General features: G+C 43.5%; 1 protein-coding gene across 1 annotated transcript in view; it reads left to right on the plus strand.

Annotated features, from left to right (window-relative positions):
- Positions 1-27,382, plus strand: part of SMYD3 (SET and MYND domain containing 3) — a 980,023-nt gene that overhangs the window by 79,993 nt on the left and 872,648 nt on the right. The window contains exon 3 of the mRNA XM_073628021.1: positions 10,580-10,643. Within this exon, the coding sequence (XP_073484122.1) occupies positions 10,580-10,643 (64 nt within the window). The remainder of the gene's footprint in view (positions 1-10,579; positions 10,644-27,382) is intronic.

Genomic DNA, 27,382 nt, shown 5'->3' on the forward strand with positions numbered 1-27,382 from the left:
TTTGGGTACAGAGTCGCACGACCACGCAATGCTCAGTTAAAGTGACGCAGTGCCGTATTGCAAAAAATGGTCTGGTCAGGAAGTGGGTAAATCCTTCCGGGGCTGAAGTGGTTAAAGTGTGACAGCGCTGAACAGTGGCGTCACTTGGGGGGCGGGGGGGTGTGGGCCGCACCGGGTGACACCCGCCAGAGGTGAGACACCTATGGGCAGCGGTGCAACACGGTCCTCACCCCTACACATCTCTCGAGTCTCTACAGGAGGGGTAGGCGGCTTTGGTCTGCGGCGTTCCACTGTATGAGAGGGAGGAGGGAGTCCAAGGGACACACCACTGTAATCTGCACTGTTCTGAGGTCTGTAAAGTTTGTCTTCACTGAGGAGGTCTGCACTGATGGAGGGGGTGGTCTGCACTGAGGGGGGGTCTGCACTGATGGAGGGGGGTCTGCACTGATGGAGGGGGTGGTCTACACTGAGGGGGGTCTTCACTGATGGAGGGGGTGGCCTGCACTAAGGGGGTCTGCACTGATGGAGGGGAGTGGCCTGCACTGAGGGGGGTCTGCACTGATAGAGGGGTGTGGCCTGCACTGAGAGGGGGTCTGCACTGATGGAGGGGGGTGGTCTGCACTGATGGAGGGGGTATGCACTAATGGAGGGGGGTGGTGTGCACTGAGGGGGTCTGCACTAATGGAGGGGAGTGGTCTGCACTAAGGGGGTCTGCACTAATGGAGGGGAGTGGTCTGCACTAAGGGGGGTCTGCACTGATGGAGGGGGGTGGTCTACACTGAGGGGGGGTCTTCACTTATGGAGGGGGTGACCTGCACTAAGGGGGTCTGCACTGATGGAGGGGAGTGGCCTGCACTGAGGGGGGTCTGCACTGATGGACGGGGGTGGTCTGCACTGATGGAGGAGGTATGCACTGATGGAGGGGGTGGTCTGCACTGAGGGGGTCTGCACTAATGGAGGGGAGTGGTCTGCACTAAGGGGGGTCTGCACTAATGGGGGGGAGTGGTCTGCACTAAGGAGGGTCTGCACTGATGGAGGGGGGGTGGTCTGCACTGAGGGGGGTCTGCGCTGATGGAGGGGGGGTGGTCTGCACTGAGGAGGTTCTGCGCTGATGGAGGGGGGTGGTCTGCATGGAGGAGGGTATGCACTGATGTAGGGGGTGGTCTGCACTGAAGGGGGTCAGCACTGATGGAGGGGGGTCTGCACTGATGTGGGGGGGTGGTCTGCACTGAAGGCGGTCAGCACTGATGGAGGGGGGGGTCTGTACTGAGGGAGGGGGATCTGTACTGAGGGAGGGGGATCTATACTTCGGGAGGGGGTCTGTACTTAGTGGGGCGGTCTATACTGAGAGAGGGGAGTCTGTACTTAATGAAGGGGGGTTTGTAGTTAGTGGAGGGGGGTCTGTACTGAGGGAGGGGGGTCTGTACTGAGAGGGGACTATAGTTGGTGGAGGAGGGTAACACCAATTTTTTGAAGTGGTTAAGCACAGATTTAAATTGTGGAAATTAAATTACACAGCGCACTGTGAATGAAAATGGAGCGAACACTGGATTTCATTTATTTAATTAAGTAGACTTACCATACTTTATGTTATGTTGTAGAATACTTGACATCTTATTTTGCATATGCACAGATATTCACTGTATGACCATGTATGATTTTGTTTGATGTCATTAGTTGTATTTATAGCACTGCACAGGGGTGATTTATATTAGTATTCATCATATAGTGACATTTTGGTTGGTGTAATACTGTAGTTATATGTGTGTGTGTGTGTGTTTAATATATACAATATATTCTGTGTAATGCAGTCTTTAAAGTGGTTCTAAAGGCTGAAGGTTTTTGGCTCCCACTGCTGTCAATCACAGCCAGTGAGCGGGGAGGGCGGGGACAGGCTACAGCTCTGTGTGTCTTATGGACGCATAGCGCAAAGGCTTGGAGGCGAGCACGCAGAGGTGCCCCCAGGGCAAAAAGCTTTCTCTGAGGGCACTGTTTGAGGGGGAGGAGCCAGGAGCACCAGTGGGGGACCCAAAGAGAAAAGGATCGGAGCAACTCTGTGCAAAACCACTGCATGAAGCAGGTAAGTATAACATGTTTGTTATTTAAAAACAAAACTTTAATACCACTTTTAATTACAGCTTGACCGTTTTAGTCTGAAATCTGAAATCAGGCTCTAGTGCATTAATAGCAGAACTGTTGGTATAGTAGACAAAGGTATAAGACTGCAGTAAATGATTAAGAAAAGGAATGTTTGACGTGTGTATGGCAGGCATATCCTTCAGTGGAAGCGGTGTGGAATAATAATGAAATGTTACTGAAAGATTTGTGAAAGCAAAACATCCAAGTTATACAAATCCTGAAAACTGCTTTTTTTCTTGGGAAATAGATTTTTTCAATTTTGTTGGTGACTCAAAGTTGCTAAGAATGTGTATACATCGCTCCTTTGCAGCATCTAGTGTTGTGATAACTCTTTCATGTAGACCCGTCTCCTCTGTAGCAGGAAATTGCTTTTCTTCTGCTGTTTAAACAGTGGGGACATGCTGAAATGGTATTATCTGTAGGCAGTTGCATACCTTGAGATTCTAGAGTGTTTCCCTGAATAGGCATATATGACTATGTTACATCACATACTATAAATGCAGATAGATATAATTGTTAATTGTATGCACTAGATCAGCCAAGGTGTTCTTTAAAGTAGATCTAAGCCCTAACTGGACAACATTTCGTTTTTTTTTTTTTTAATCACTGTGTATCATACACCAGTTTACATATTTTTATTTCCATTTTTTCATTCTTTTTTATCTCTGTGCAGTCTTTCAGCTGCTAGATGTTCTTGGTCTAATGGCCATCATCATTCCATCCACTTCCAGGTGGTTCTGGAGGTACCACAGTCTCTGACTGGGCAGTAAAAAGTGAAGCAGCACAGCGATAAGCTCATCTCCCTGTCACCCTGCTTTCTTCTCCTATCAGCATGCTTCTTGTCAGCATGTGAACAGATTAACTTTTTGTGTTGCTGCTTCCTACTACACTTCATTTCTGCTATACAGAGACTGCAAGAGGCTAGTTACAGAGCTGCATTAATTTGTGTCTTTTACATCTACCTAGAGCCGATTTTTTCAACCAGGGTGCCCAGGCACCCTAAGGGATGCCTTGAGGTTCCTTCAGGGGTGCCTTGGCAAAATTCCTAAAAATTGCCCCAAAATTGTATACAAGCTGGCATGTGGATAAAGCAGCCTTTTAGTTGCACAAAGCCTCTTGTTTTCATTGGGCACCATTACAGCCTTCTGGAGGGCATATAAGCTGAATGACAAAGAAAAATTGAGGGAGAAGAGAAACCTTGGTATACTAGTCAGTACCAGCTTGCAAAAGTGTTTTGAAGCTATGGAATAATAAATCACCCCTAACATTGGATGTCCTCCTTGTGTAGATTTTGCTGTGTTATGGAAAACTATTAGAATCATTTTTACATTTTAGAATGAGGTACCTCCAGACTGTCCATAATTTTTAAAGGGTACCTTGACTGAAAAAAGGTTGAGAAACACTGACCTAGAGATCAGCTTTAGAGTGATTGTTAAAGATCACCTTGTAAAACAACTCATTCAGTTTAAATTAGAAATGAAAGGCAAAACATTTTTGTATAGATATAAAAAATACATTATAAATACCTTTTTTCCCTTTTTTATAAGTGATCACATTCCCTCTGTTCTCAGCTGCATAAGAGCTGGGGGGGGGGGTGGAGAAGCAGCAGCAGACTGAGCTTCCCAGTGAGTGGCTGTGCAGCAGGGGCATGTCAGAAAAAGTCTGATAATTGGAGAAGAGTATACTGAGTTCCCAGCATAGCCAGAGAACTGACCATGGCATGCTCTCCTTCTTAGTGTGGTCAGTTTTTATTGGAAAGCAAGGGGACTAGCAGGGATACCAGGGATTTCACACAAAGGAAGCAATACAAAGAGAACAGGTGAGTTTCTCATAGAAGTACATGGTACAACAGGCACATATCAGGAAGATGAAGTGTTGGAGTAACAAACGCTTTACCACTTATTCAGGAGATTCAGGTCACTACAAACTTGTGCAGTACAACTGACTTTAAAATGAAATCCAGTTTATTTCTTAACATAAAGGTACTGTCTTCAGCAAAAACAAAAAACACATTTTTCCTTTGGACTGCTAGAAGCTCCTAGAAATACCCCTCCTGCTCCTTTAACCCCACTGTTACCCTTCAAGTTAAGAAATTTTTTTTTTATTTTTAGTTTTTGGATAAAGTAGGTCATAGTAAAGATACCTGCAGTTTTTTTTTTTTTGTGAAGGGGTGTCCGCTCTTAAGCCCTGTACACATGGGCCAAAAGTCAGCCAACATCGGCCGGTTCAATAAAGACCGTCAGACATTCGGCCTGTGTGTATGCCAGCTGGTCCAACAGAAGCCGGGCCGAGCATGATGGAAAACCAGCAGCCAACCGGCTCCCTATCTGTGCTCTCAGCCAATGGCTAAGCACTGATCGGGGGGTGTCACAACAGCTCAGTTTGGGAGATCGTTGTACTATCGTATGATCGTTAGTACAGCGGCTCCAACCGGAGCTGTCAATATTTTTTTGCTCAACCCAAAAAAACGAATAGTGTGTACCTGGCATTAGACAGCGGTCAGGTTTCCCTATTGAAAGATTTCCTCTCCCTCTAACCTCCTTGTATATGTGGCAACTCAAACTTTTTCACTTTCTGTACTGGACACGATGGTCACCAGGGAAAACTGAAAAAAGCCCAACATAGGTTCTAACCTTTCCACATTCTGTCCAAAAGTTAAAAAAAATATGAATTGTGCTTTACCTAAACTTTATAGGGCTCATGGCCTATAATATGGGAAGCTCTAGATACTGCCCATGACCTACTTCTGCAGTCTTGTTTCCTTACCTACCCCTGGAGCTGCTGCTAAATGAGACCTTGAAGTATCAGTCGTTTTTACTGTTGCAGTGTGTAAAATTTGCTCTTTGGAATTGTTCTCATCCATTGGCCTAAGTGACAGCTATTAGCCTCAAAGTGTCCCTCTAATTACTATATGTAACTCCTAAACATTTACACATTTTTAAGAGTAAAAAACTTTAAATTAAAAAAAGTCATATACAGCCAAACAATCTGCTTTATATTCATTACCATTAACAAAACTGATTATCTCAAACTATTGTGTCCATTAATTAATATTTTCTATAATGTTAATAAATGGTCCTTGCCTTGGGGTTCCCTAAGCTGTAGCTGATTGACCTCCAATTTGATGATGCCTGCATGGTTCCAAGGCCTAAGCCACTTGGCACAGCCAGTTGCTGGACATCAATGGTCTTTTTAGCGGTCTACATCGATGTCAATCTGACCACCGCTGTAAGGGAAGCATTCTTTCTACTATAAACAGCGTAAGGGACATTTTTCTCACTGACCATGAATTGGTTTTAACAAGGGTTCCCTGAGACCCGAACAATTTCAAGCATTCCTCTGGGTAAAAAGATTGAGAAAGGCTGCTCTATATCTTGTTTTTTTTTTTTTTTTTTTTTTTCTTTCTACTTGTTTTCTCAGATGTTACCTTTTACTCCACTTTACTAAAATTTCAATTAAGATTTTCTAAAATGTAATGCTCAGAGGCAGCGCCTTGAATTATTCTTACAGCTACCTTTATGCACAAATATATTACTGAATTTCCAGCTAGGCATTTTACTCAATGAGCAATTGTTATAAATTTCTTAAAGTATAACTAAAGGCAAAACTTTTTTTTTTTCTTTAGTTCTGGATAGAGTGAAGAGGCATTGGAACACTTGCCAAGTTTTTATTGCTGTCTGGGCTGCAGTAAAGGAGATTTACCCTCTCTATTTTTCCTGCTTACCAATATCTTGCAAAGTGAAAGTAAAAGAAAATCCTACATTTTGGGTTGCCCCAGCACAGTAATAGAAAGGTTTTTTTTTTTTTTTTTTTTTTTTAATGAGGACACTATTTATGGTGACAGCCAGGGATTCCCTTACTTTGAAAGGGATTTCATCTCACTTCCTGTTTTGACTATGGGACGGGAAATGAAGGAAAATCTCCCCAATGAGACATAGATGGGTTATAACCCTCCCTTACACTTCCAAAAATGAAAAAAAAAATATGCCCTTAGTTCTCGTCGAATTTACAAAATGAGTACGACCCTTTTGTTTTGATTTAAAAGAATTGTTATAACCGGTAAGCCCAAAATAAAAAGTTATAAAAATAAAAAATAAAATTTCTTATAAATATGTGAACTCTGAAGGACCGCTTTTGGCCTACATTTGCTTATATCTTTAGATACATGCATAACTAGTGTTGGCCAGTTACTGCCCATAATGCTTTTGAACATGTTTGACCTACGGGGCCTTATTTCCTCCATTTGTTTTCATACTGCGAATGAACAGAGGATTTCATCTTGCACAACAGGGAATCTTTCATGAACTTGTGTAACTTGAATGTGAACAGTTGTTCTTGGACAAGAGTAGTTTAGTACAACGTGTTTACTTTGTGCATGTAAGATGTGGCCTTAGTAACCCCACTTTTGCAAGTTATTATTTTAGCCCTTATTCTTGTTAGTGTTTCTTGTCGCTGTAAATATTATTTTATCTTCTTTGGAGGTTTTGTATAGATTTAACAGTTCTAGTCTTGAATGCATTAGAGTCATCTGATTTTTATTTTCAAATCTATTAGTGTTGCGTATTACAAAACTTTATGAAAAACCTTATTGGATTCATGCTATCTATTGATATATATTCTGTGTGTATATACATATATTGTTTGTGTATTGTTTGTTCTTTATACTATTATTTGTTTTCAAATAGCTAGAAAAAATATGTGCCGAACGTCTAACTGTAAATGTACGTCATCTTTTTGACATTACCGGGGTTATGGCTGCAGCGAGATGCCATAACCCCCAGTATCTTTTTCTTTTTTCGTTATGTGGCTGGCTTTCTGATAAAAGTGATCCTAGCAGTGGATTCGCTGCAAGATCACTTTTTTAGGCCCCCCCCCGCCGCTTCTCGGTCGTTTTCGAGCTTAAGCCTTGGCCTTGGAGGAATGGAGCAACCTCTGACACCACTTCCGATTCTCGTGCATAAACAAGGAAAATATTTTTTCCTTAAAGTCAAAATGTCAACTTTTTTGTTTGTTGTTTTTGTTTGCTTTTAAAGGTAAATGAGAGATCTGGGTTCTTTTTGACCCCAGATCTCTCAATAAAGAGGACCTGTCATGCTTATTTATATTACAAGGGATGCTTACTTTTCCTGTAATAGGAATAAAAGTGATAAAAAAGTGACAGTGTAAAAATAAATAGTAAAATGAAATAAGAAATATTTTTTTTTAAAGTGCTCCATCCCTCCGTGCTTGTACGCAGAAGCAAACTCATACGTAATTTGCGCCCGTATATGTAAACGGTGTGCAAACCACACATGTGAGGTTTCGGCTCAATTGTTAGAGTGAGAGCAATAATTCTAGCCCAACACCTAATTTGTAATTCTGAACAGGTAACCTGTAAAAAATTTTAAAGCGTCGCCTATGGAGATTTTTAAGTACCATAGTTTGTCGCCATTCCACAAGTGTGCGCAACTTTAAAGCATGACATGTTAAGTATCTATTTGCATAACAACATCTTTCACATTATACAAAAAACTGGGGTAACTATTGTGTAGGAATGATTTTGTTTTTTTTTTTTTTTTGCACATGGAAAATCTGGTAGTAGTGAGAACAGGTGAGTATAACATTTTGGGAAGTTGAAGGCAATTGTTTTGAAATGGAAATCAAGCATCAAGCTTGGATTTTTGTAAATCTTTGGTAAATTTGGTAATTCCCCTCTATAATGCCACATACTTACATAGTGGGTGAGGTTGAAAAAAGACACAAGTACATCAAGTCCAACCTATGTGTGTGATTATATTATATTAGAGATTGAGCAGTTTACCCCATCCTCCAGGTCGTTTATGAACAAATTAAACAGGATTGGTCCCAGCACAGAACCCTGGGGGACCCCACCTCCCACCCTTGACCATTCCGAGTATTCCCCCTTTATCACCACCCTCTGAACTTGCCCTTGTAGCCAGTTTTCAATCCATGTACTCACCCTATGGTCCATGCCAACGGACTTTACTTTGTACAGTAAACTTTTATGGGGATCTGTGTCAAATGCTTTTGCAAAATCCAAAAAATACACCACATCTTTGGGCCTTCCTTTATCTAGATGGCAGCCCACCTCCTCATAGAAGTTTAATAGATTTAGGTCTTCCCTCGTGAAGACCTAAATAGTGTCTCTACCTCAAGGTGGGACTTATGGGCCCCTCCACGAATATATGAGTCTAAGGAGTCTGTTGCAGACTTAGATATTGTCATGACTTGTGAATTTATCTATCCTTTTCTGTAATTAGGGAACCAAACAGGGTAGTTGCATGCTCCCTTGCCTGTTACTTCACTTGGGTGTATCTTAGCATGAGTAAGGGTTAGTAGGTTGTACTTGGTACAGTCATTGGTTTCATCCTAGTGTTCTGTATGTTTTTCCACACCTGGGTATGTCCAAAAGGCCCTAAATGGCACTTAAAAAAAAATTGGGGACATTGCTGGGTAGATGTCAGTAAAGGTTAACTGTAGCCTTTAACTATTTTGTGTATTTTAGAAACTGTAAGAATTCTTAATCTGTTAAAGCAATTTACTGTAGGTGGTGACAAGCTATTTTTTGTTTCTGTTAACCTCTGCACTACCCAATTGTCCCTGGGCAAAATCAGATCAGCCACATCACTGATGACCACTGGGATATGTGTGGCTAACAAAGGCTTTTGACTTTATAAATATATGCAAACCGATTATATTTCTCACTGATCCGTTCACATGTAAATCAGTTATACAGTATCTCACAAAAGTGAGTACAACCCTCACATTTTTGTAAATATTATATTGTATCTTTTCATGTGACAACACTGAAGAAATTACACTTTGCTACATTGTAATGTAGTGAGTGTACAGCTTGTTTAACAGGGGAAATTTGCTGTTCCCTCAAAATAACTCGACACACAGCCATTAATATGTAAACCGCTGGCAACAAAAGTGAGTACACCCTTAAGTGAAAATGTCCAAATAGGGCCCAATGTGTCAATATTTTGTGTGGCCACCATTATTTTCCAGCACTGCCTTAACCCTCATCCACTCCTCCATGTTGACATCATGGAGCTGGTGGATGTTAGAGAACTTGCGCTCCTCCACCTTCTGTTTGAGGATGCCCCACAGATGCTCAATAGGGTTTAGGTCTGGATACCTGCTTGGCCAGTCCATCACCTTTACGCTTAGCTTCTTTAGCAAGATAGTGGTCATCTTGGAGGTGTGTTTGGGGTCCTTATCAAGTTAGAATACTGCCCTGTAGCCCAGTCTTCGAAGGGACGGGATCATGCTCTGCTTCAGTATGTCACAGTACATGTTGGCATTCATGGTTCCCTCAATGAACTGTAGCTCCCCAGTGTCGGCAGCACTCATGCAGCCCCAGACCATGACACTCCCACCACCATGCTTGGCTGTAGGCAAGACACACTTGTCTTTGTACTCCTCACCTGGTTGCCTCCACACGCTTGACACCATCTGACCCAAATAAGTTTATCTTGGTCTCAGCAGACCACATGACATGGTTCCAGTAATCCATGTCCTTAGTCTGCTTGTCTTCAGCAAACTGTGGGCTTTCTTGTGCATCATCTTTAGAAGAGGCTTCCTTCTGGGATGACAGCCATGCAGACCAATTTGATGCAGTGTGCAGTGTATGGTTTGAGCACTGACAGGCTGAGTCCCCACCCCTTTAACCTCTGCAGCAATGCTGGCAGCACTCATATGTCTATATCCCAAAAACAACCTCTGGATATGAAGCTGAGCATGTGCACTCAACTTCTTTGGTCGACCGTGGCGAGGCCTGTTCTGAGTGGAACCTGCTCTGTTAAACCGCTGAATGCTCTTGGCCACCGTGCTGCAGCTCAGTTTCAGGGTCTTGGCAATCTTCTTATAGCCTAGACCATCTTTATGTAGAGCAACAATTCTTTTTTACAGATCCTCAGAGTTTTTTGCCATGAGGTACCATGTTGAATTTCCAGTGACCAGTATGAGAGAGTTGAGAGCGATAACACCAAATTTAACACACCTGCTCCCCATTCACACCTGAGACCGTGTAATACTAATGAGTCGCATGACATCGGGGAGGGAAAATGGCTATTTGGGCCCAATTTGGACATTTTTACTTAGGGGTGTACTCATTTTTGTTGCCAGCGGTTTACACATTAATGGCTGTGTGTTGAGTTACTTTGAGGGGACAGCTAATTTACACTGTTATACAAGCTGTACATTCACTACTTTACATTGTAGCAAAGTGTAATTTCTTCAGTGTTGTCACATAAAAAGATACAATAAAATATTTACAAAAATGTGAGGGGTGTACTCACTTTTGTGAGATACTGTATGTGGTTTAATTGATTTTTTTTTCTGCATGCAAAAATGTTTGAGATTAACCTTATAGTATACAATTTATGAACCACATAATTTCTTTAATGTATTTGTCTAATATTTTATTTGGTTTTAGGAATGAAAAACTTCAAAGATGCTCCCAATGCAAGTTTGCCCAGTACTGCAATTTGCTTTGCCAGGTAAATAAAATGTGTTGAATAATAGTTTGATAACCCCTAGTCAAACAGCAATGAATGGTCATCCTTCTAAACAGCATATTGATATATGCTATGGGTACAAAAATTACCAGATTATTAGACCAGGTCCTATTTAGTAAACTGAAAATGGTCAGGGCAAGTGTAAATCAGACTGACAGGCAAGGTTCTGGCAGAGTGTTATTATGCAGAATGTGCAGGGATAATAAGTGTTTTTGTTGCACACAGAGTTAATCATTGGAAAATCCTTCCGTGAGCATGCCAATCCTTCCTTTTGCGGGCTAAAAAGGAAGGAAGTGCTTATAAGAACCATGAAGATGTCCACAGTGTAAAGTGGTGACCATAATTTCAAAACAAAATTTGGGGACACCCTACAGCCCATGCCCCTTATTGCAGCCATAAATTCCAAGCTTTTGTTATAGATGTGGGGGGAGGAAAAAAGAGACAATTAAGCCTAAACGCTAAACTAGCCATATACCGGTAGGTCATCAACCTGAAAAAAAGCAATACAAACAAAAAAGGAAAGGTGTAGGGCATTCAAGGATGGCCAGCTGGTGTTATCACTGGACATCACACCAGAGTTAAAAGATACCATGTTTTATTACAAATATCATACAAATATCTACAGTAGGTAGAAATTGCATCAGATAATATCACAATATAGAAATGCACATAAAACTTCAATGGCTATTGTCATAAATAAAGATGTTGACCCGTTTCACAGTCCATGCTGCTTCATCGGGACTTGTCATTTCCATATGTCAGGAGCCTTTTGCATATACACTTTCATAAAAACTGAATGCTTGAAGCGAGAGATTATCACATCCACCTCAGCTATGGGGAGGCAAATAAGAAACAACAAAAGGAAACACCCTCCAAATAGCAGCTCAAAGCCAATCATATGGGAGTCAGAAGTAAGTAATAAATGCAGCGAAGGGATGAGGCGTAAATAACATACAGAATGCATACATCAGGAGTTACTAACACACACAGAGTAAATTGTGGTTGTGGCCAAATTGCTATAACAGTGGACTTAAAGGGGGTATGGTTAAAAACTTGTGCCTGCCTACCCTACCCTGAGTCAAGAGTGCATACTGCACAGAGTGCAAAGGGTGGGAATGTGTAATTCACAGAGTGCACAGAGTGCAGGAGTCAAGAGCATGTAAGGCACATAGTGCAGAGGTCAGAAGTAAGTAATGTACAGTATGCATGTGTCGGGAGTTAGTAAAGTGCAGAGTGAATTGTGGTTGGGGCCAAATCTGCTCTGGGTCAAGAGTATATAATGCGCAGAGTACAGGGGTCAGTAGTAAGTAATATACACAATGCAAGGGTCAGGAATAAGTATTGCGCAGAGTACAGGGAATAGGAGAAAGTAATGCTAACAGTGTAAGAGTCACTAGTAAGTAACACCATGATTGCAGAGGTCAAGGGCAAGTAATGCACGGAGTACATGGGTCAATGAAAGACAAATTCATGATGCAGAAAACCTTGGCAGGCCTTGGGATTTCTGTGGAACCCTGAAGTGAAAAAATCCACAAAGTAGGAGAGGTGACAGATGCACCAGCCACAGAAGCAGGGATCCTATAAACAGTCGCTGGGAAAGTTACAGAAGCCCCTTTTGAAGTTTGGAGCTGATCTAGACATACAGGCTCTGAAGTGTCTGAATGTTCTGATCTTTTATAACTTGTTGAAGTTTGACAGGTATTGTTAAATGTCAGTTTAGTGTACATCCAGGGTCTAAACAAGATTCAACAAATGCACAATTTACTTTTTACATTGCATTATTTTCAAGAACTAAAATGTCAAAATGATATGTATATTTCTTTTTCATACATCATGGAACACAGAGTTAGGCTAAAATTCATTACCTGCTGGGTTATACTTCATCTCCAGGTGAATGGACACTGGTAGACCAAAGGTCTTCAGACAGGAAGTGATCCCCTATATAACCCCTCCCATATAGGAAGTACTTCAGTTTTTTACCAGTGTCTGCAAGGTGGATGGCATGGCTGTTGGAGCTCTCTGAGCTCCAGGTCTCTAGTCCCGCTAACTGCTCCTAAATGATTCAAGGGATTGACCGATCGGATCCATTTGACACAGGCTTAGATAAATGTTACCCGAGCCTCGCATAGAAGACCCAAGATCCTGCAAGGTTTTGCCTGTCATGCGGCCTCCGGGCGCCAGACCCTGCAAAGCGGAATCCCGGACACTACAGTGCTAAGGCATTCCTGCAGGGTACTGTACAGGTCCAAGGGAGTGGACCCTAAACCTGAAAAGGGTACCCAGTCCTTGAAGGTCCTCAAGTGACAGGAACCCGCCATGGAGGGTGAAGATTGGGCTCTTAGTTTCTAAGCTGCCCTGCGCCTGGACGGGTAAGTGAAACCCCTTTATTATTATTATTATTATTATTATTATTATGGGGTGTCCCAGTGATTGTAACAATCAGTCAAGCTGGCTAGAAGCTGAACACCTGTGTGCGGCGACCATAGGGGGGAGTTTTGGGGCTAGCTGTGTGTGTTTGCAAAGTGTACCTTTTTTGCTTGTGTCTGGCTGTTTTTTACTTGTATGGTGGAGCAGGACGGTGCGCCATTTCGCCTCTGTTCGCCATGGCACACGTGCGTTCGCAAAAGCGCCGCTGGGCTCAGCAGTTTGTTTTCGCCGCACATGTGCCATAGCATTTATCTGGGTGCACGAAGATCTGCATCATACATGAATACGGCCACACCCGTTCACCGGGACAGCTTGCGTGCGCAGAACATCCGTCGCACAGCCAGCTTATTTAAGCTGTGTATTCCAAGCATGCGGTGCTTCCAGAAGACAGCTGTGGGACACAGAACAGGCTCTGAACTAGGCACTTGCAGCGGTTAATTTCTCCTTACCTGGGTCACGTGAGTCACTAGGTGTTGCTTGGCAGGCTAAAGGTGCTTAGCAGGATTGTTGCATAGGGGCTTGGTGAACCCTATTAAAGGGTCTCCCTTCTGAGGTGTGTTAATACTACACCCAGGTATTCCCTTTTTGTGGCTAGTAAATGTCTTAAAAAAAGAGGCGCGGGACTAACACTACAGAGAAGGGCACACCTATGTCATCAGTAGTTCCTGATGAACCTAGTCGTATCCCTAGTGTTGTATCCCCTGAAGGACCAGAGGCTTCAGGGCAATCTGAGCTGCTGCGCTTATCTGGGATTGTGCCTACAGTAAACGCTGCTGCTTCACTCTTTGTTACTAAGAATGACCTGTCCTCAGCCCTAGCCAGTTTAGAGCACAGGATTGCTGGCACGATTGCCTCAATCCCGCAGGGTGGCAAGAAGCGTGACCGATCCCCCTCCCCAGAGCCTCCTAGTCTGGAGCAGGAATGGATTGAGGATGGGGAAGAGCTTAAAGCTCAGGATTCTGTGGATGGCCTGATGGATGAGCCTGCTTCCGAGCAATCTGGACAAGAAGATTTCAAGTTGGTGTTTGCCTCTCAATCACAGAGGCTTTTGATCCTGACCAAAATGGTTTGTTCTGCCTTTTAAGTTGCCTCTTGCCGAGGTTACTGAGCCTCCCTGGTCCCCTTTGGGATCTCTGAGATCTTTTCAGGTCGCACAGACTTTCCCGCTACACCCCCTGTTGGAACAGGCGGTGTATGCTGATTGGGAACATCCTGACAGGACTTTTTTGCCTCCTAAAAGGTTTTCCCTTTTATATCCCATGGATTAAAAGTTTGTTAAGATGTGGAGCATGCCAGCCGTAGATGCAGCAGTCTCTTCCTTAAACAAGAACTTGACTTGTCTGGTAGATAACGCACAGGGCTTGAAAGACCCTGTTGACAAGAAATTGGAGTCATCATTAAAGGCTTCCTTTTCTTTGGCCAGTTCAGCTATTCAGCCAGCTGTTGCAGCAATTGGTATCTCCCAGTCCATAAAGGATCAGGTCAGACAGGCCTAACCAGGAGGATGATCTGCCTGAAAATAAGGCAGATATTCCTTGAGCGCTGTGTTTTGCTGTTGACGCCTTAAAGGATTCAATACAGTAGGCATTCCCTGTGGGATTTCCTATTAAAAAAAAAAATACAGCAGGTTTCTCGTTTTAGCTCTCCTTGTCTTGCATACAGTGCCTTGCAAAAGTATTCACCTCCCCTTGGCATTTTTCGTGTTTTGTTGCCTCACAACCTAGAATTAACATGGAGTGTTTGAGGATTTGCATCATTTAATTTACAGAACATGCCCACAACTTGGAAGATTTTTTTTATTGTGAAGCAAACAACAAATAGAACAAAATAACAGAAAGTCAATGTGCATAACTATTCACCCCACTAAAGTGAATACTTTGTAGAGCCACCTTTGCAGTATCACAGCTCCAAGTCACTTTGGATAAGTCTCTATGAGCTTGCCACATCTTACCACTGGGATTTTTGCCCATTCCTCCTTGCAAAATTGCTCCAGTTCCTTCAAGTTGGATGGTTAGCGCTTTTGAACAGCAATCTTTAAGTCTGACTACAGATTTTCTATTGGATTGAGGTCTGGGCTTTGACTAGGCCATTCCAACACATTTACATGTTTTCCCTTAAACCACTTAAGTATTGCTTTAGCAGTATGTTTGGGGTCATTGTCCTGCTGGAAGGTGAACCTCCATCCTAACCTCAAATCACACACAGAGTGGTACGGGTTTTGCTCAAGAATATCCCTGTATTTAGCACCATCCATCTTTCCCTCAACTCTGACCATTTTTCTAGTCCTGACTGCTGAAATGCATCATCACAGCATGATGCTGCCACCACCATGTTTCACTGTGGGGATAGTGCTCTTTGGGTAATGTGATGTGTTGGGTTTGCGCCAGACATAGCGTTTTCTTTGAGTACCAAAAAGTTCAATTTTAGTTTTATCAGACCAGAGCACCTTCCTCCATACATTTTGGGAGTCTCCAACATGCCTTTTTGCAAACTCAAAATGTGCCATTTTGTTTTTTGCTGAAAGTAATGGCTTTCTTCTGGCCACTCTGCCATAAAGCCCGACTCTATGGAGCATACGGCTTATTGTCGTCCTATGTACAGATACTCCAGTCTCTGCCGTGGAACTCTGCAGTTCCTCCAGTGTTACCTTAGGTCTCTGTGCTGCCTCTCTGATTAATGCCCTCCTTGCCCGGTCTGTGAGTTTTGGTGTGTGGCCGTCTCTTGGCAGGTTTGCTGTTGTGCCATGTTCTTTCCATTTGGTTATGATAGATTTGATGGTGCTCCTAGTAAACCCTTACTTGTTTGGAGAGTTCCTTGGTCTTCATGGCAGTGTTTGGTTAGTGGTGCCTCTTGCTTAGGCGTTGCAGCCTCTGGGGCCTTTCAAAAAGGTGTGTGTATATGTAATGACAGATCATGTGACACTTAGATTGCACACAGGTGGACATCATTTCACTAATTATGTGACTTCTGAAGATAATTGGTTGCACCAGAGCTTTTTATGGGCTTCATAACAAAGGGGGGAATACATACGCACATGCCAAATATCAGTTTTTTATTTTTGAAAAATAGTTTTATGTATATATTTTTCTAATTTTACTTCACCAACTTAGATTATTGTGTTCCGATCCATCACATATAATTCAGATTAAAAAAACATTGAACTAAAGGCTGTAATGTAACAAAATAGGTAAAAAGCCAAGGTGGGTGAATACTTTTGCAAGGCAATGTATGCGCAGACTTTTGTGGCTTAAGAACTGGTCAGCCGAGCTTCCTTGTAAGAAGTTGTTGGCAGGTTTCCCCTTTAAAACCTCAGGGACTACTTCCTCAAATGTCTCAGTGCCAAGGCAGTTCCACCGCCAACAGGGTGCTAGGACCAGGGGCAAGCCGCAAGGCCAGGGCAGAAAAATCCAAAATTCTTCTAAACCCAGCACCAAGCCCTTCTTTTGAGGGGACACCTCCACTTTATCGGGTGGGGGGAAGGCTGTTGCACTTTGCGGACATTTGGAGAACAATAGTTCAGGACGAGTTGGTCACCTCATCTATATTACAAGCCGGAGTTGCGGGGCGTTCCCCCTCAGAGGTTTTTAACATTCAGCGTTCCCTCAGATCCTCCAAAAAGAGACTTATTGCTTCAGGCACTACATCATTTAGTGCATCAAGGAGTGATTGTAGAGGTTCCTGTACCCGAAAGGGGTGCAGGGTTTTACTTGAACCTATTTATGGTTCAAAAACCAAACTGGGACACAAGGCCCATTTTGGACCTAAGTTTCCAGAACCAGTATCTACTAATCCAGTCCTTTCAGATGCAGTCTGTCTGCTTAGTAGTACCCTCACTCCAGATGGGAGACTTTCTAGCCTCCATCGATATAAAGGACCCGTATTTACACGTACCTATCTTTCAGCCTCATCAGAGGTTCCTGTGATTTGAAGTAGGGGAACATCATTTTCAGTTTGTGGCTCTACCCTTCGGGCTTGCTGCAGCTCTCCAGGTGTTCACAAAGATCCTAGCACCAGTACTGGGTCTTTTAAGGGCCCAAGGGATCCTGGTGCTCGGGTATCTGGACAACCTCCTGCTCAGAGATCACTCAGTACAGGCTCTAGAACAGAGCATAACATGCACATTGTGGTATTTGGCAACCTTAGGCTGGATCATAAATACCTAAAAGTCAACCTTGAGACCAAAAGTCTAAAGTATTTAGGTCTGATCCTAGATAAGGTCCAAGGAGTATTCTTGCCACCCGCAAGGATCTGTGCCCTGAAGGATCAGGTGGGTCAGATAAGGGGCACCAGACAACCCTACATTCGGCTCTGTATGAGTCTTCTAGGGAGGATGGCATCCTCCTTCGAGGCGGTGCCCTATGCCCAGTTCCATTCCAGGCCTCTACAGCAAGACCTCTTGATGGCTTGGAACAGGAGAGGACAAGCCCTGGATTATCCAAATTTCTCCTCGGGCACGCTTAAGCCTAAACTGGTGGTTTCAGGATCAGAACCTGCGTAAGGGAAGATCCTTCCTCCCGGTAACTTGGAGAGTACTGACTACAGATGCCAGTCTCTCAGGCTGGGGAGCCACCCTAGAAGGGCTCACAGCTCAAGGGAAATGGTCAAGGACAGAACAGATCCTGCCCATCAACGTCCTGGAATTACGGGCAGTACATCTAGCTCTACTGTCCTGGACAGCGGAGCTTCAGGACTGCCTTATCAGGGTTCAGTCCGACAATGCCACTGCAGTGGCCTATTTAAACCACTAAGGCGGTACCAGGAGTTGTTCAGCTCTAAAGGAGGTGAACCACATACTAGTCTGGGCAGAGGGACATGTGTCAATTCTTTCGGCAGTCCATATCCCGGGAGTAGAGAACTGGAAGGCAGATTATCTCAGCCGCCAGCAGATCTTCCCGGGGGAATGGTCCCTACACCCAGGGGTGTGCCAGTAAATTTGCCAATGTTGGGTGTGGCCAGAGGTCGACCTACTGGCATCCAGGTTCAACAACAAGTTACAGCAGTTTGTGTCCCAAACGAGATCCTCTGGAAATTGGAGCAGATGCCCTGGTAGTTCCATGGAGCCATCACTCCCTGGTTTATGCTTTCCCTCCGATCCCTCTCCTTCCACATTTGTTGCACTGAATTCGGAGAGAGGGAGTTCCAGTCATTCTGGTGGCACCAGCCTGGCCCAGGAGGCCCTGTTTCCCGGAGATTGTGAGACTGACAATAGATGAGCCATGGACACTTTCACGTCGCCCCGATCTACTGTCTCAAGGTCCTATATTCCAACCCAATTTACAGGCTCTAAATTTGAAGGCTTGGCTATTAAAGCCAGGGTGTTAAAGGACCGTGGCATCTCGGGATTAGTGGTTTCTACCACGGGTGAATGGTAGAAAAGATGTCACTAGGAAGATCTATCATAAGGTCTGGAAGACTTATATTGCTTGATGTGAAGCCAAAAAATGGCATCCTCGGAAATACGCGCTTGGTGTGAAGCCAAAAAATGGCATCTTCGAAAATACGCGATTGGGAGAATTCTCTTTTCTACAGTCAGCTGTGGAAATCAAATTGGCTTTGAGTACAATCAGAGGTCAAGTTTCGGCACTATCAGTATCTTCCAAAGGCCTTTAGCCTCCCATTCACTGATCCGAACCTTTATACAGGGGACATGCTTCCCCCCATTAGGGTCACCTATGTGTCCTTGGGACTTGAACTTGGTGCTGTCTGTGTTACAGAAACAACCATTTGAGCCTATCAAGGAAATTCCATTTGCAAGCTAGCCTTCCTGATGGCCATAACCTCGGCTAGAAGGATGTCGGAGTTGGTGTCCCTTTCGTGCAGGGAACCATACTTGATCCTTCACCACGACAGGGTCGTGTTACGACCTGTTCCATCCTTTTTGCCAAAAGTGGTGTCGGCCTTTCATTTAAATCAGGACATTATTTTTCTTCACTTTTTTCTCTCAGCCTCGTTTGACGGAAGAGAGACGACTGCATTCTTTGGACGTTGTCTGGGCAGTCAAGGTTTATTTGTCTAGATCTGTGGAGATCGGAGGATCAGATTCCTTTTTTGTTTTACCAAAAGGATCCAAGAAGGGGCAGGCAGCTTCCAAAGCTTCCATTGCCAACTGAGTCTGTCCATTGGTCATTCAGGCCTATGGTCTGAAACGTAAATTCTACCAGGGGTGTAGGAACCTCCTGGGCTTTTCACCATCAGGTATCTGTGGCTTAGAATTGTAAGGCTGCTACCTGGTCTTCAGTGCATACGTTCACAAAATTTTATCAAGTGGATGTTTGAGTAGCCGAGGATTCGGCTTTTGGCCATAGTGTACAGTGGCCTGCAGTATAAGGTCCGATGGCTATTGTTTGGCAGGGTGTCTCCCTCCCCTCAAGGCTATTGCTCTGGGACGTCCCAGCAGGTAATGAATATTAGCTTAACTCTGTGTCCCATGATGTATGAAAACTAAAATAGGATTTTTTCGTCATATTTACCTGTAAAATCCTTTTCTTTGAGTACATTATGGGACACAGAAGTCCCTCCCCTCTTTTTGAGGATTCAGTGCTTGCTACAAAACTGAAGTACTTCCTATATGGGAGGGGTTATATGGGGAATCACTTCCTGTCTAAAAACCTTTGGTCTAGCAGTGTCAATTCACTTGGAGATGAAGTATCACCCAACAGGTAATGAATATTAGCCTAACTCAGTGTCCCATGATGTACTCAAAGAAAATGATTTTACAGGTAAGTATGATAAAAAAATCCTATTTTTTTAATAAGACATCAAGATTTACAAACTTGTTAAAAATTGACATTTTTGCACTTTTATTTTTTTAGCGATTGAGTTAGTTCCTATAATTCATATGTATGTGTGAGCAGAAAGCAGATGGCATTCTGTAGCAGCCTGGAATGAAATGGCAAACAGATTAAGGAGCTTAAGTGATCTTTTGGTAACCTTGTGTGGATTTATAAGTGCTTTAAAAGCACTGCAGTAGAATTCTAGAATTTGCCAACTTTTCAGTCGACTCTATTTTAGTTATTTATTAACTCTCACAAGGCTTCATAAGTGAGTTTCCCCATGTTAAAATTCTTCTGAGAACCACACACCATGCCACAACATTTTTCTGAGTGACATGAACCACTGCTTTTAATTAACATCTGGTCTACATCTATCTGCATTTCACTGCTTAGGTTTAGTATAATAAGAATGTGAATTCTATATTTGTACATTTAGTATTATAGTCTGATACACAACAGCAGTGAGTTATGTATGCTTATAGACACACTGATTCTCATTGTGGCACACAGATGGCATTACGTTCCCCCAAACCAGAAGATACGTGGAGTATAAGCTGTTGAAAGAAAAAAGTGCGGAAAGGGTTCAAATGCCTATCTATTGTGGTTTCTGTGCAGGTCAAATAATTGCTAGTTGACTAGGTGAGCCCCTAGTCCATTTGGGACAAAATATGTGGCTAAATACTTTGACCAGGAATTAGTACACTATATATAGTCAAAAATATGTGGACATCCCTTCAAATAGAGTTCCGCAGTTAACACTTAAGGGTATTGGTAAACATACAAAGACATTTTAGACAACTGTGTATTTTCAATGTCTTGGAAACAATTTGTTTCAGAATTACTGTTTCCCTTTCCGCAAAGCCAGATCCATGAAGGCATGGTTTGGGTTTGCTACGAAAGTATTCGTGTTGCCTGAATAAAGAGCTGACCTTAATCCTGTTGAATACCTTTGCAATAAAATAAAACTCTAATTGTCATCCAGGTCTTCTCATCCAGAGAAGGCCTGGCTGTTTTTTAACATTAATACCAGACCTCACAAATTCTATTTTGGGTTTCGGGCACACATTTCCACAGACCCAAAATTTCGTGAAAATTCTTCTATAAGTGTGGAGGCTGCTGAAGCAGCAAAAGAAGATGGGGGAATGGAGAGGGACCCATGACTTTGGATGTCCAACAAGCTTTGGCCATATACACCGATCAGCCATAACTTTATGATCAACCACCTAATATTGAGCAAATCCCCCTTTATCGCCAAAACAGCCCTTACTCGACAAAGCGTAAGACTCCACTACACCTCTGAAGGTTTGCTGTGGTATCTGGCACCAAGCCATCAGTAACAGATTCCTGTAAATTGCAAGGTAAGCCTCCATGGATTGGACTTTTTTTTTCCAGCACATCCCACAGATGCTCCATTCGATTGAGATCTGTAGAATTTGGAGACCAAGACAACACTTTGAACTCGCTGTTCCTCAATTCATACTTGAACCATTTTTACAGTGTGGCAGGGTTCATTATACTGCTTAAAGAGGCCTCTGCCGTCAGTGAATACCCTTTCCATAAAGGGATGTACTTGGTCAGCAACAATGTTTAGATAGGTGGTCTGTGTCAAAGTAACAGCCACATAAATGGCAGGACCCAAGGGTTTCCAGCAGAACATTGCCAAAATGAATCACACTGCCTCTGCCGGCTTACCATCTTGTCATAGCGTGATTTCTCAGATCAGGTCACCTTCTTCCATTGCTCCATGGTCCATTCCTGATGCTCATGTGGCCATTGTAAGCTTTTTTGGACACGTGTCAGCACAGGCACCTTAACCAGTCTGCGTATGCAGCACCATACACAACAAACTGTGACACCTTTCTGTCAGAACCTGCTTAACTTTTTTAGGCAATGTGAGCTAAAGTAGTTCTTCTATTGGATCAGACTATACAGGCCAGCCTTTGCACCCCATGGGCACCAATGAGCCTTGGCAGCCCATGACCCTGTTACTGGTTTGCTGGTTTTCTTTCCTTGGACCACTTTTGGTAGGTCCTGCCCACTGCAGACCAGGAACATCTCACAAGAGCTGCAGTTTTGCAGTTGCTCTGACCCTCTTGATATATCCCACCCACTTTCAAATGCCATTGTATGTGCCATGAGATAATTAATGTTATGGCTCATTGGTGTAGTGTATTTCTTAGGCTTTAGAAATACTTGTGCTGATAGTTATAAGTCAGTTTCTAGGAGTTTAAAGTGGTTGTATACCCGCACAGAATTAAAAAAAAAAAAAAAAAAACCTGTAAGGCAAAAAGCATAATGAGCTAGTATGCACCGCATACTAGCTCATTATGAATTACTTACCTTGGAATGAGGTGTTGGCAGCTGATCCCATTTACCACCGAGGGAGCTGACATTTCCCCTCGGTGTGTCTTTCGGGTTCGCGGCTCCGGCGCTGTGAGTGACCAGAGCCGCAATGTTGTCACTCCCATGCATGTGCGTAGGAGACTTCTTTCCGGCAAGGTCCGGCAGCGTCTGCAGACCTTGATGCCAAAATTTGGTACATGAGCTTCTTTGGCAAGTTTTTGGAGTGGAGGGAGGCCCATTTAAAATGAATGGTGCCACTCCAAAAAACGCACCACAAAATCATTCAATAGTGTGAATAAGGCCTAAAGTGATTGTAAACTATATATATAATATAATTATATATTTTTTTATAAAAAACGAGCTAATACTTACCTGCTTTGTGCAATGGAATTGCACAGACAGGCCCTGATTCTCCTCTCCTCCTCCTAATGTGGTATTGATATGCTATATCCAATTATTTATCTGGGGAAAAAAAATTTTAATTCACAAGGAAAATTGGAGCTTGGACACATCAGATGGCCTGAGGATCCAGAATATAAAAATCCCTCCCTGTAGGTTTTACCTAAACTTGTTTGGAACCGGTGACATCTGCAGCATATCGCATACTGTTTCCAGTGTTGGCTCTGATGGGATTATGTATGCTTACATGCTTTGACTGTTCCGTTTAAGTTGTATCACATGCCGAGCGAAAACCTTAATTCTGCCTTCAGTCTGGAAGACAACAAAATCCCCTGCAAAGCCATCTACTTCAGTTTTCATCCATATTTTATCCATCCTTTCAGATTCTATGTGAATACTATTATTGGTTACCTAGTTCCTTGGCTTTGAAAAAATAGTAGCTTGTTTACTGTTATGCATGCATTAAATTAATAGACTTAAGGGTAATCACCTTATGATGCAGACTAGCAGCTGTTCACACAAACATAATCATTTCAATTTAGTAATTTACCTTTAAACTATGCCATTTAGGCTACCTGCGTTTCTGCACAACAATGTGCAGATGTGAGAAAATCAGCGGGAGTTCCCGGCTATTAGCTGCGCAAGGCAGCGCCATTGAAAACAATGGGAGGCTTCTGGCTCTTGCAGCCATTTGCATGTAATCGCTATGTGGTGATTACCTGCGAGTGATTGGCTGTGGACGCAAACTGCCTATGTCCAGGGCCGATCACTTGCAGGTAATCGCAGCATTGTGATTACATGCAAGTGGCTCCAATTAGCCCTCAGTCTCCCATTGCTTTCAGTGCGGCGGACTCCCACTGATTTTCTCGCATCTACATGCTGTGAGGCCAAAACTCAGATGTGAATATGGCCTAAAATGTATATAAATCCCATTTGTTTAGGTAAGTAGGTAGTTAGGTGCAACCTACAATACTTTGAATTAAAATTAGCTATAGCTTTTTAACTACAAAATCATTGGAGAGGTGCAATTGAATTTGCTGAATTGCTGAAAAATGTTTGTTGGTAGTTTACCTGTATAATGGATTTTAAAGCTTTTTAGAATTTATTTATGGGACATGCACAGTGGAATCCTTTAGGTGTGCAAGGCACAACAGAATTTTGTGGCACCATTGCAACACAAATGTTGGTGCTTTCAACAGAGAGACTATTTCCCTATCAGGTTAGCTTGCCGTGTGATTAACAATGCACAGTGAGCACAATTCATAGCCACTATTTAGTCCACTAGTGGCTGTGAAATCTACTCACTGCCTTCCCATGACAATCACTAGTTCCCTGATAGGAAAAGTCTCTGGAACGAATTCCACTGGGTATAGAAAGTAATCACCCCCCTTTAAAATCACATTTTGTTGCTTTGCGGCCTGCATGAAGATAGACACAGATTTTGTTTTATGCAGATGTATTTACTCAGTGCAACTTATAACACCCAAGTTAAAGATATAACACCAACATGTCATAAAAAAAAAAAAAAAAATTCAAAAACAAAATCACTGAGTTGGAAAAAGGATAACCCCCACCTAAAAACGACTTGTAAACGCAATCAGATGTAGCTAATCGCCTTCTCAATGGCACACAAAGCCATTTGACTTTCAACTGTGGTCATCAGCTGAGGTCATTTTGATTAGCTCAGCATGAAAAAAGCTTTACTGGAGTATTTCCGTTCCTGATAGTGCAACTAAAGCAAACAATCAACTATGGGTGGCAAGGCACTGTCGAAAGATCTTTGGGATAAAATTGTGGACAGGCACAAGTCAGGAGATGGATACAAAAAAGGTTTTCCTTCCAACATGACAGTGACCCAAAGTATGCAGTAAAAATGACCAAACAGTGGTTGAAGGAGAAAAAGGTGAATGTCCTTGCATAGCCTAGTCAGACCCTAGATTTAAACCCCATTGAAAATCTGTGGAATGACGTGAAGACTACAGTCCACAAATGATCATCATCAAATTTAGCTGAGCTTGAACAGTTCTGCAAAGAAGAGTGGGCAAATATTGCAAAGTCTAGATGTGCAAAGTTGGTAGAGACATATCACAACAGACTAAAGGCTGTAATTAAAGCAAAAGGTGGTTCAACAAATTGCTGACACAGGTGGGTGATCCTTTTTCCAACTCAGTGAGTCCAGGTTCACACTGACAGCGGGACTGATATCGCATGTCAGTCCGACTTTGGGGGCAATTTCAGAGACATCTGTGTGGGTTTCTGCACCGATGTCTATACAAATCGCACCCAAAGTCACCAAAAGCAGTACAGAAACTACTTTTGGGAATCGGTACAGCGCCGCAAACGCGGCGTCACACTGATTCGGGCGGTGCCATTGCTGGCAATAGCTATGTGAACGTGGGCTCATCTCGCTTTCTCTCTCTCTCTCTCTCTCTCTCTCTCTCTCTAAATATGTACATATATACATATATATGCACAATTCTTGCACTGTATTTCAAATGGCCCAGAAGCTGGCATGTCCTAGTAATAAATGGGCAAATGCTAAACCAATCTACATTTTGCTCAATCCTATACCTCAGGTGCCAAGATTAGGGACCGCCTCCTTTTGGATGTTATGACTACAGAATGTTGACAACGGGGACACTCACGGAGTGAAGTTTGGCAGATTCAGTAGGAATCAGACAAAATATGTTGTGTGTGTGTATAGCTAGGTTAAATATCTCCAAAGCTAAGGAAAATCCTATTTTAGAGACATGTCACTGTTACAAGTGTCCTCCTTGACACATTTATCTTCCAATCCTGTTCTGGTGACAACAGTCCATTTTTTATATTCCATCACCTACTGTCCCAGTGTCAGGGAAGAAAGCGGAGAAGGACTGGCAGATATGCCAATATAAATTATGGCCGCTCAAATCCGTGCATGCGCATTAGCAATTGGCGCGTAACAGCGAACACACGTTAGCGATGGCTAACGTGCGTACACAAAACGTGCTAATTACCAGTGTTTTGCTGGCCTAAATAAGGACTCCAATTGCTCTCATAAATCGCTGGATTATCTTCAGCTCTGTATCCTGTGTTCTTTGCTCCTGTTTGATTACCTGTTACCGACCCGGCTTACCCTGACCTGCTCTGGCTTCTCTCCTGGTTCTGAAACCGGCTTGTTTCACGGACCTGCTCTTGTCTGTTCCAGATTGACTTCCTGTGTTTGACCACAGCTTGATCACAACTACACCTCCTGCCTTTGCTTCTGACTGCCTTCCTGTGTTTGACCCCCAGCCTGGCTTCTGATGACGTCTCTGCTTTTCCACCTGTTAAGATCCGCCAGTACCTCCAGGGAATCATTGCCTGTGACCACCTTCTCTGCTCTTGGGTGTCCACTCCTGGAACCATCAGACAGCTTCACCAGGCAGGCAACCCGTGCATCTCTGGGCATAGCGCCCTCTGTCTCCAACTCAAGGGATACTCTGCACTCAGCCGCAAGGGGAGCCCTCTCGTCACTTAAGCCTCCAGCCTGATACCTGACAGTATAATCCAGCCAGAATGTCTGAAGCTGAAAGAGGTGCTTCCCCATTAGAGACTTTATGCCAGCAAGTTGCCGCCCTTACCCAAGCGGTGAAGAACCTGCAAGAAGGGTACTTTCAGCTGGAAGGTCGCCTACAGAACCTTGCTGTGTCATCTGCACCTGTTAGCCAGAATCTCTCTGCTGCTCCCTCTGCTTCAGCGGCTCCTGCCCAAGAACGTTCTGCCTCTGCTCCCGCTGTGGTGATGCCACCTCCAGATCCCAGGGTACCAGTCCCAGAATGCTTCTCGGGAGGAACAACGAAATTTCATGTCATTCTAGAATGCGTGCCTTCTATATTTTGCACTTCAGCTAAGGACTTTTTCTCTGGAATCTGTAAAAGTCGGGTTCATCATCTCCCTCCTCTCAGAAGAACCCCAGTCATGAGCCACCTACTGGAGCAGAAAAGCCCTGTGACCAATACTGTTGCCATGTTCCTTGAGGCCATGGCACAGCTTTTCGATGATCCTCACTGTGTGGTCATGGCAGAGGCTACCCTTCATACCCTGCAACAAGGGCGACGCCCCGTTGAGTATTATACTGGTGATTTCCATAAATGGTGTGCAAATACCAGATCGAATGAGGCCGCCCTCAAGTACCAGTATGGGCTTGGTTTGTCCGAAGCTCTTAAGGACGAACTAGCCAGAATTGAGTCTCCCGTTACCCTTGAAGACCTCATCAAACTAGCCATTCAGCTCGACTGCCGTCTGCGGGAGCGACAATCAGAAAAAACGAACTCCTACAGACCCACCTGGATGCTGCCAAGGATTCCATCCGCACCTCTACCTATGACTGTCCTCCCACCTGCTTCTGCTACTGAAGGAGAACCAATGGAGATTGGACTGGTACGCAATGCTTTGTCTCCAGATAAAAAGAAGTAAAGACGTCAGGCTAACCTCTGCCTCTACTGCGGAGGAACTGGACACTTCTTACGTAACTATCCTGTGAGATCCAGTAAGCTCCTCCCTTCATGTCCTGTCTACTTCTAAGTTTCAGGATCTTCTCCAGCTCACCTTGTTTTACCCATCTAATTGCAGGTGGTGGAAGGAATAGTCCAGTTCCAAGCAATCATTGACTCCGGGGCATGAAGTTGCTTCCTGGACATTACTTTGGCAAGAAAACTGCAAATTCTGCTTAAAAATAAGAAACAGAGACTTGAGGTCCATCTGGCTGATGGGACCATTCCCAGATCTGGACCTGTGACACAAGAGACTATCCCCATT

The sequence above is a fragment of the Aquarana catesbeiana genome, linkage group LG04 (assembly GCF_042186555.1).
Source record: "Aquarana catesbeiana isolate 2022-GZ linkage group LG04, ASM4218655v1, whole genome shotgun sequence".
NCBI classification, from domain to species: Eukaryota; Metazoa; Chordata; class Amphibia; order Anura; family Ranidae; genus Aquarana; species Aquarana catesbeiana.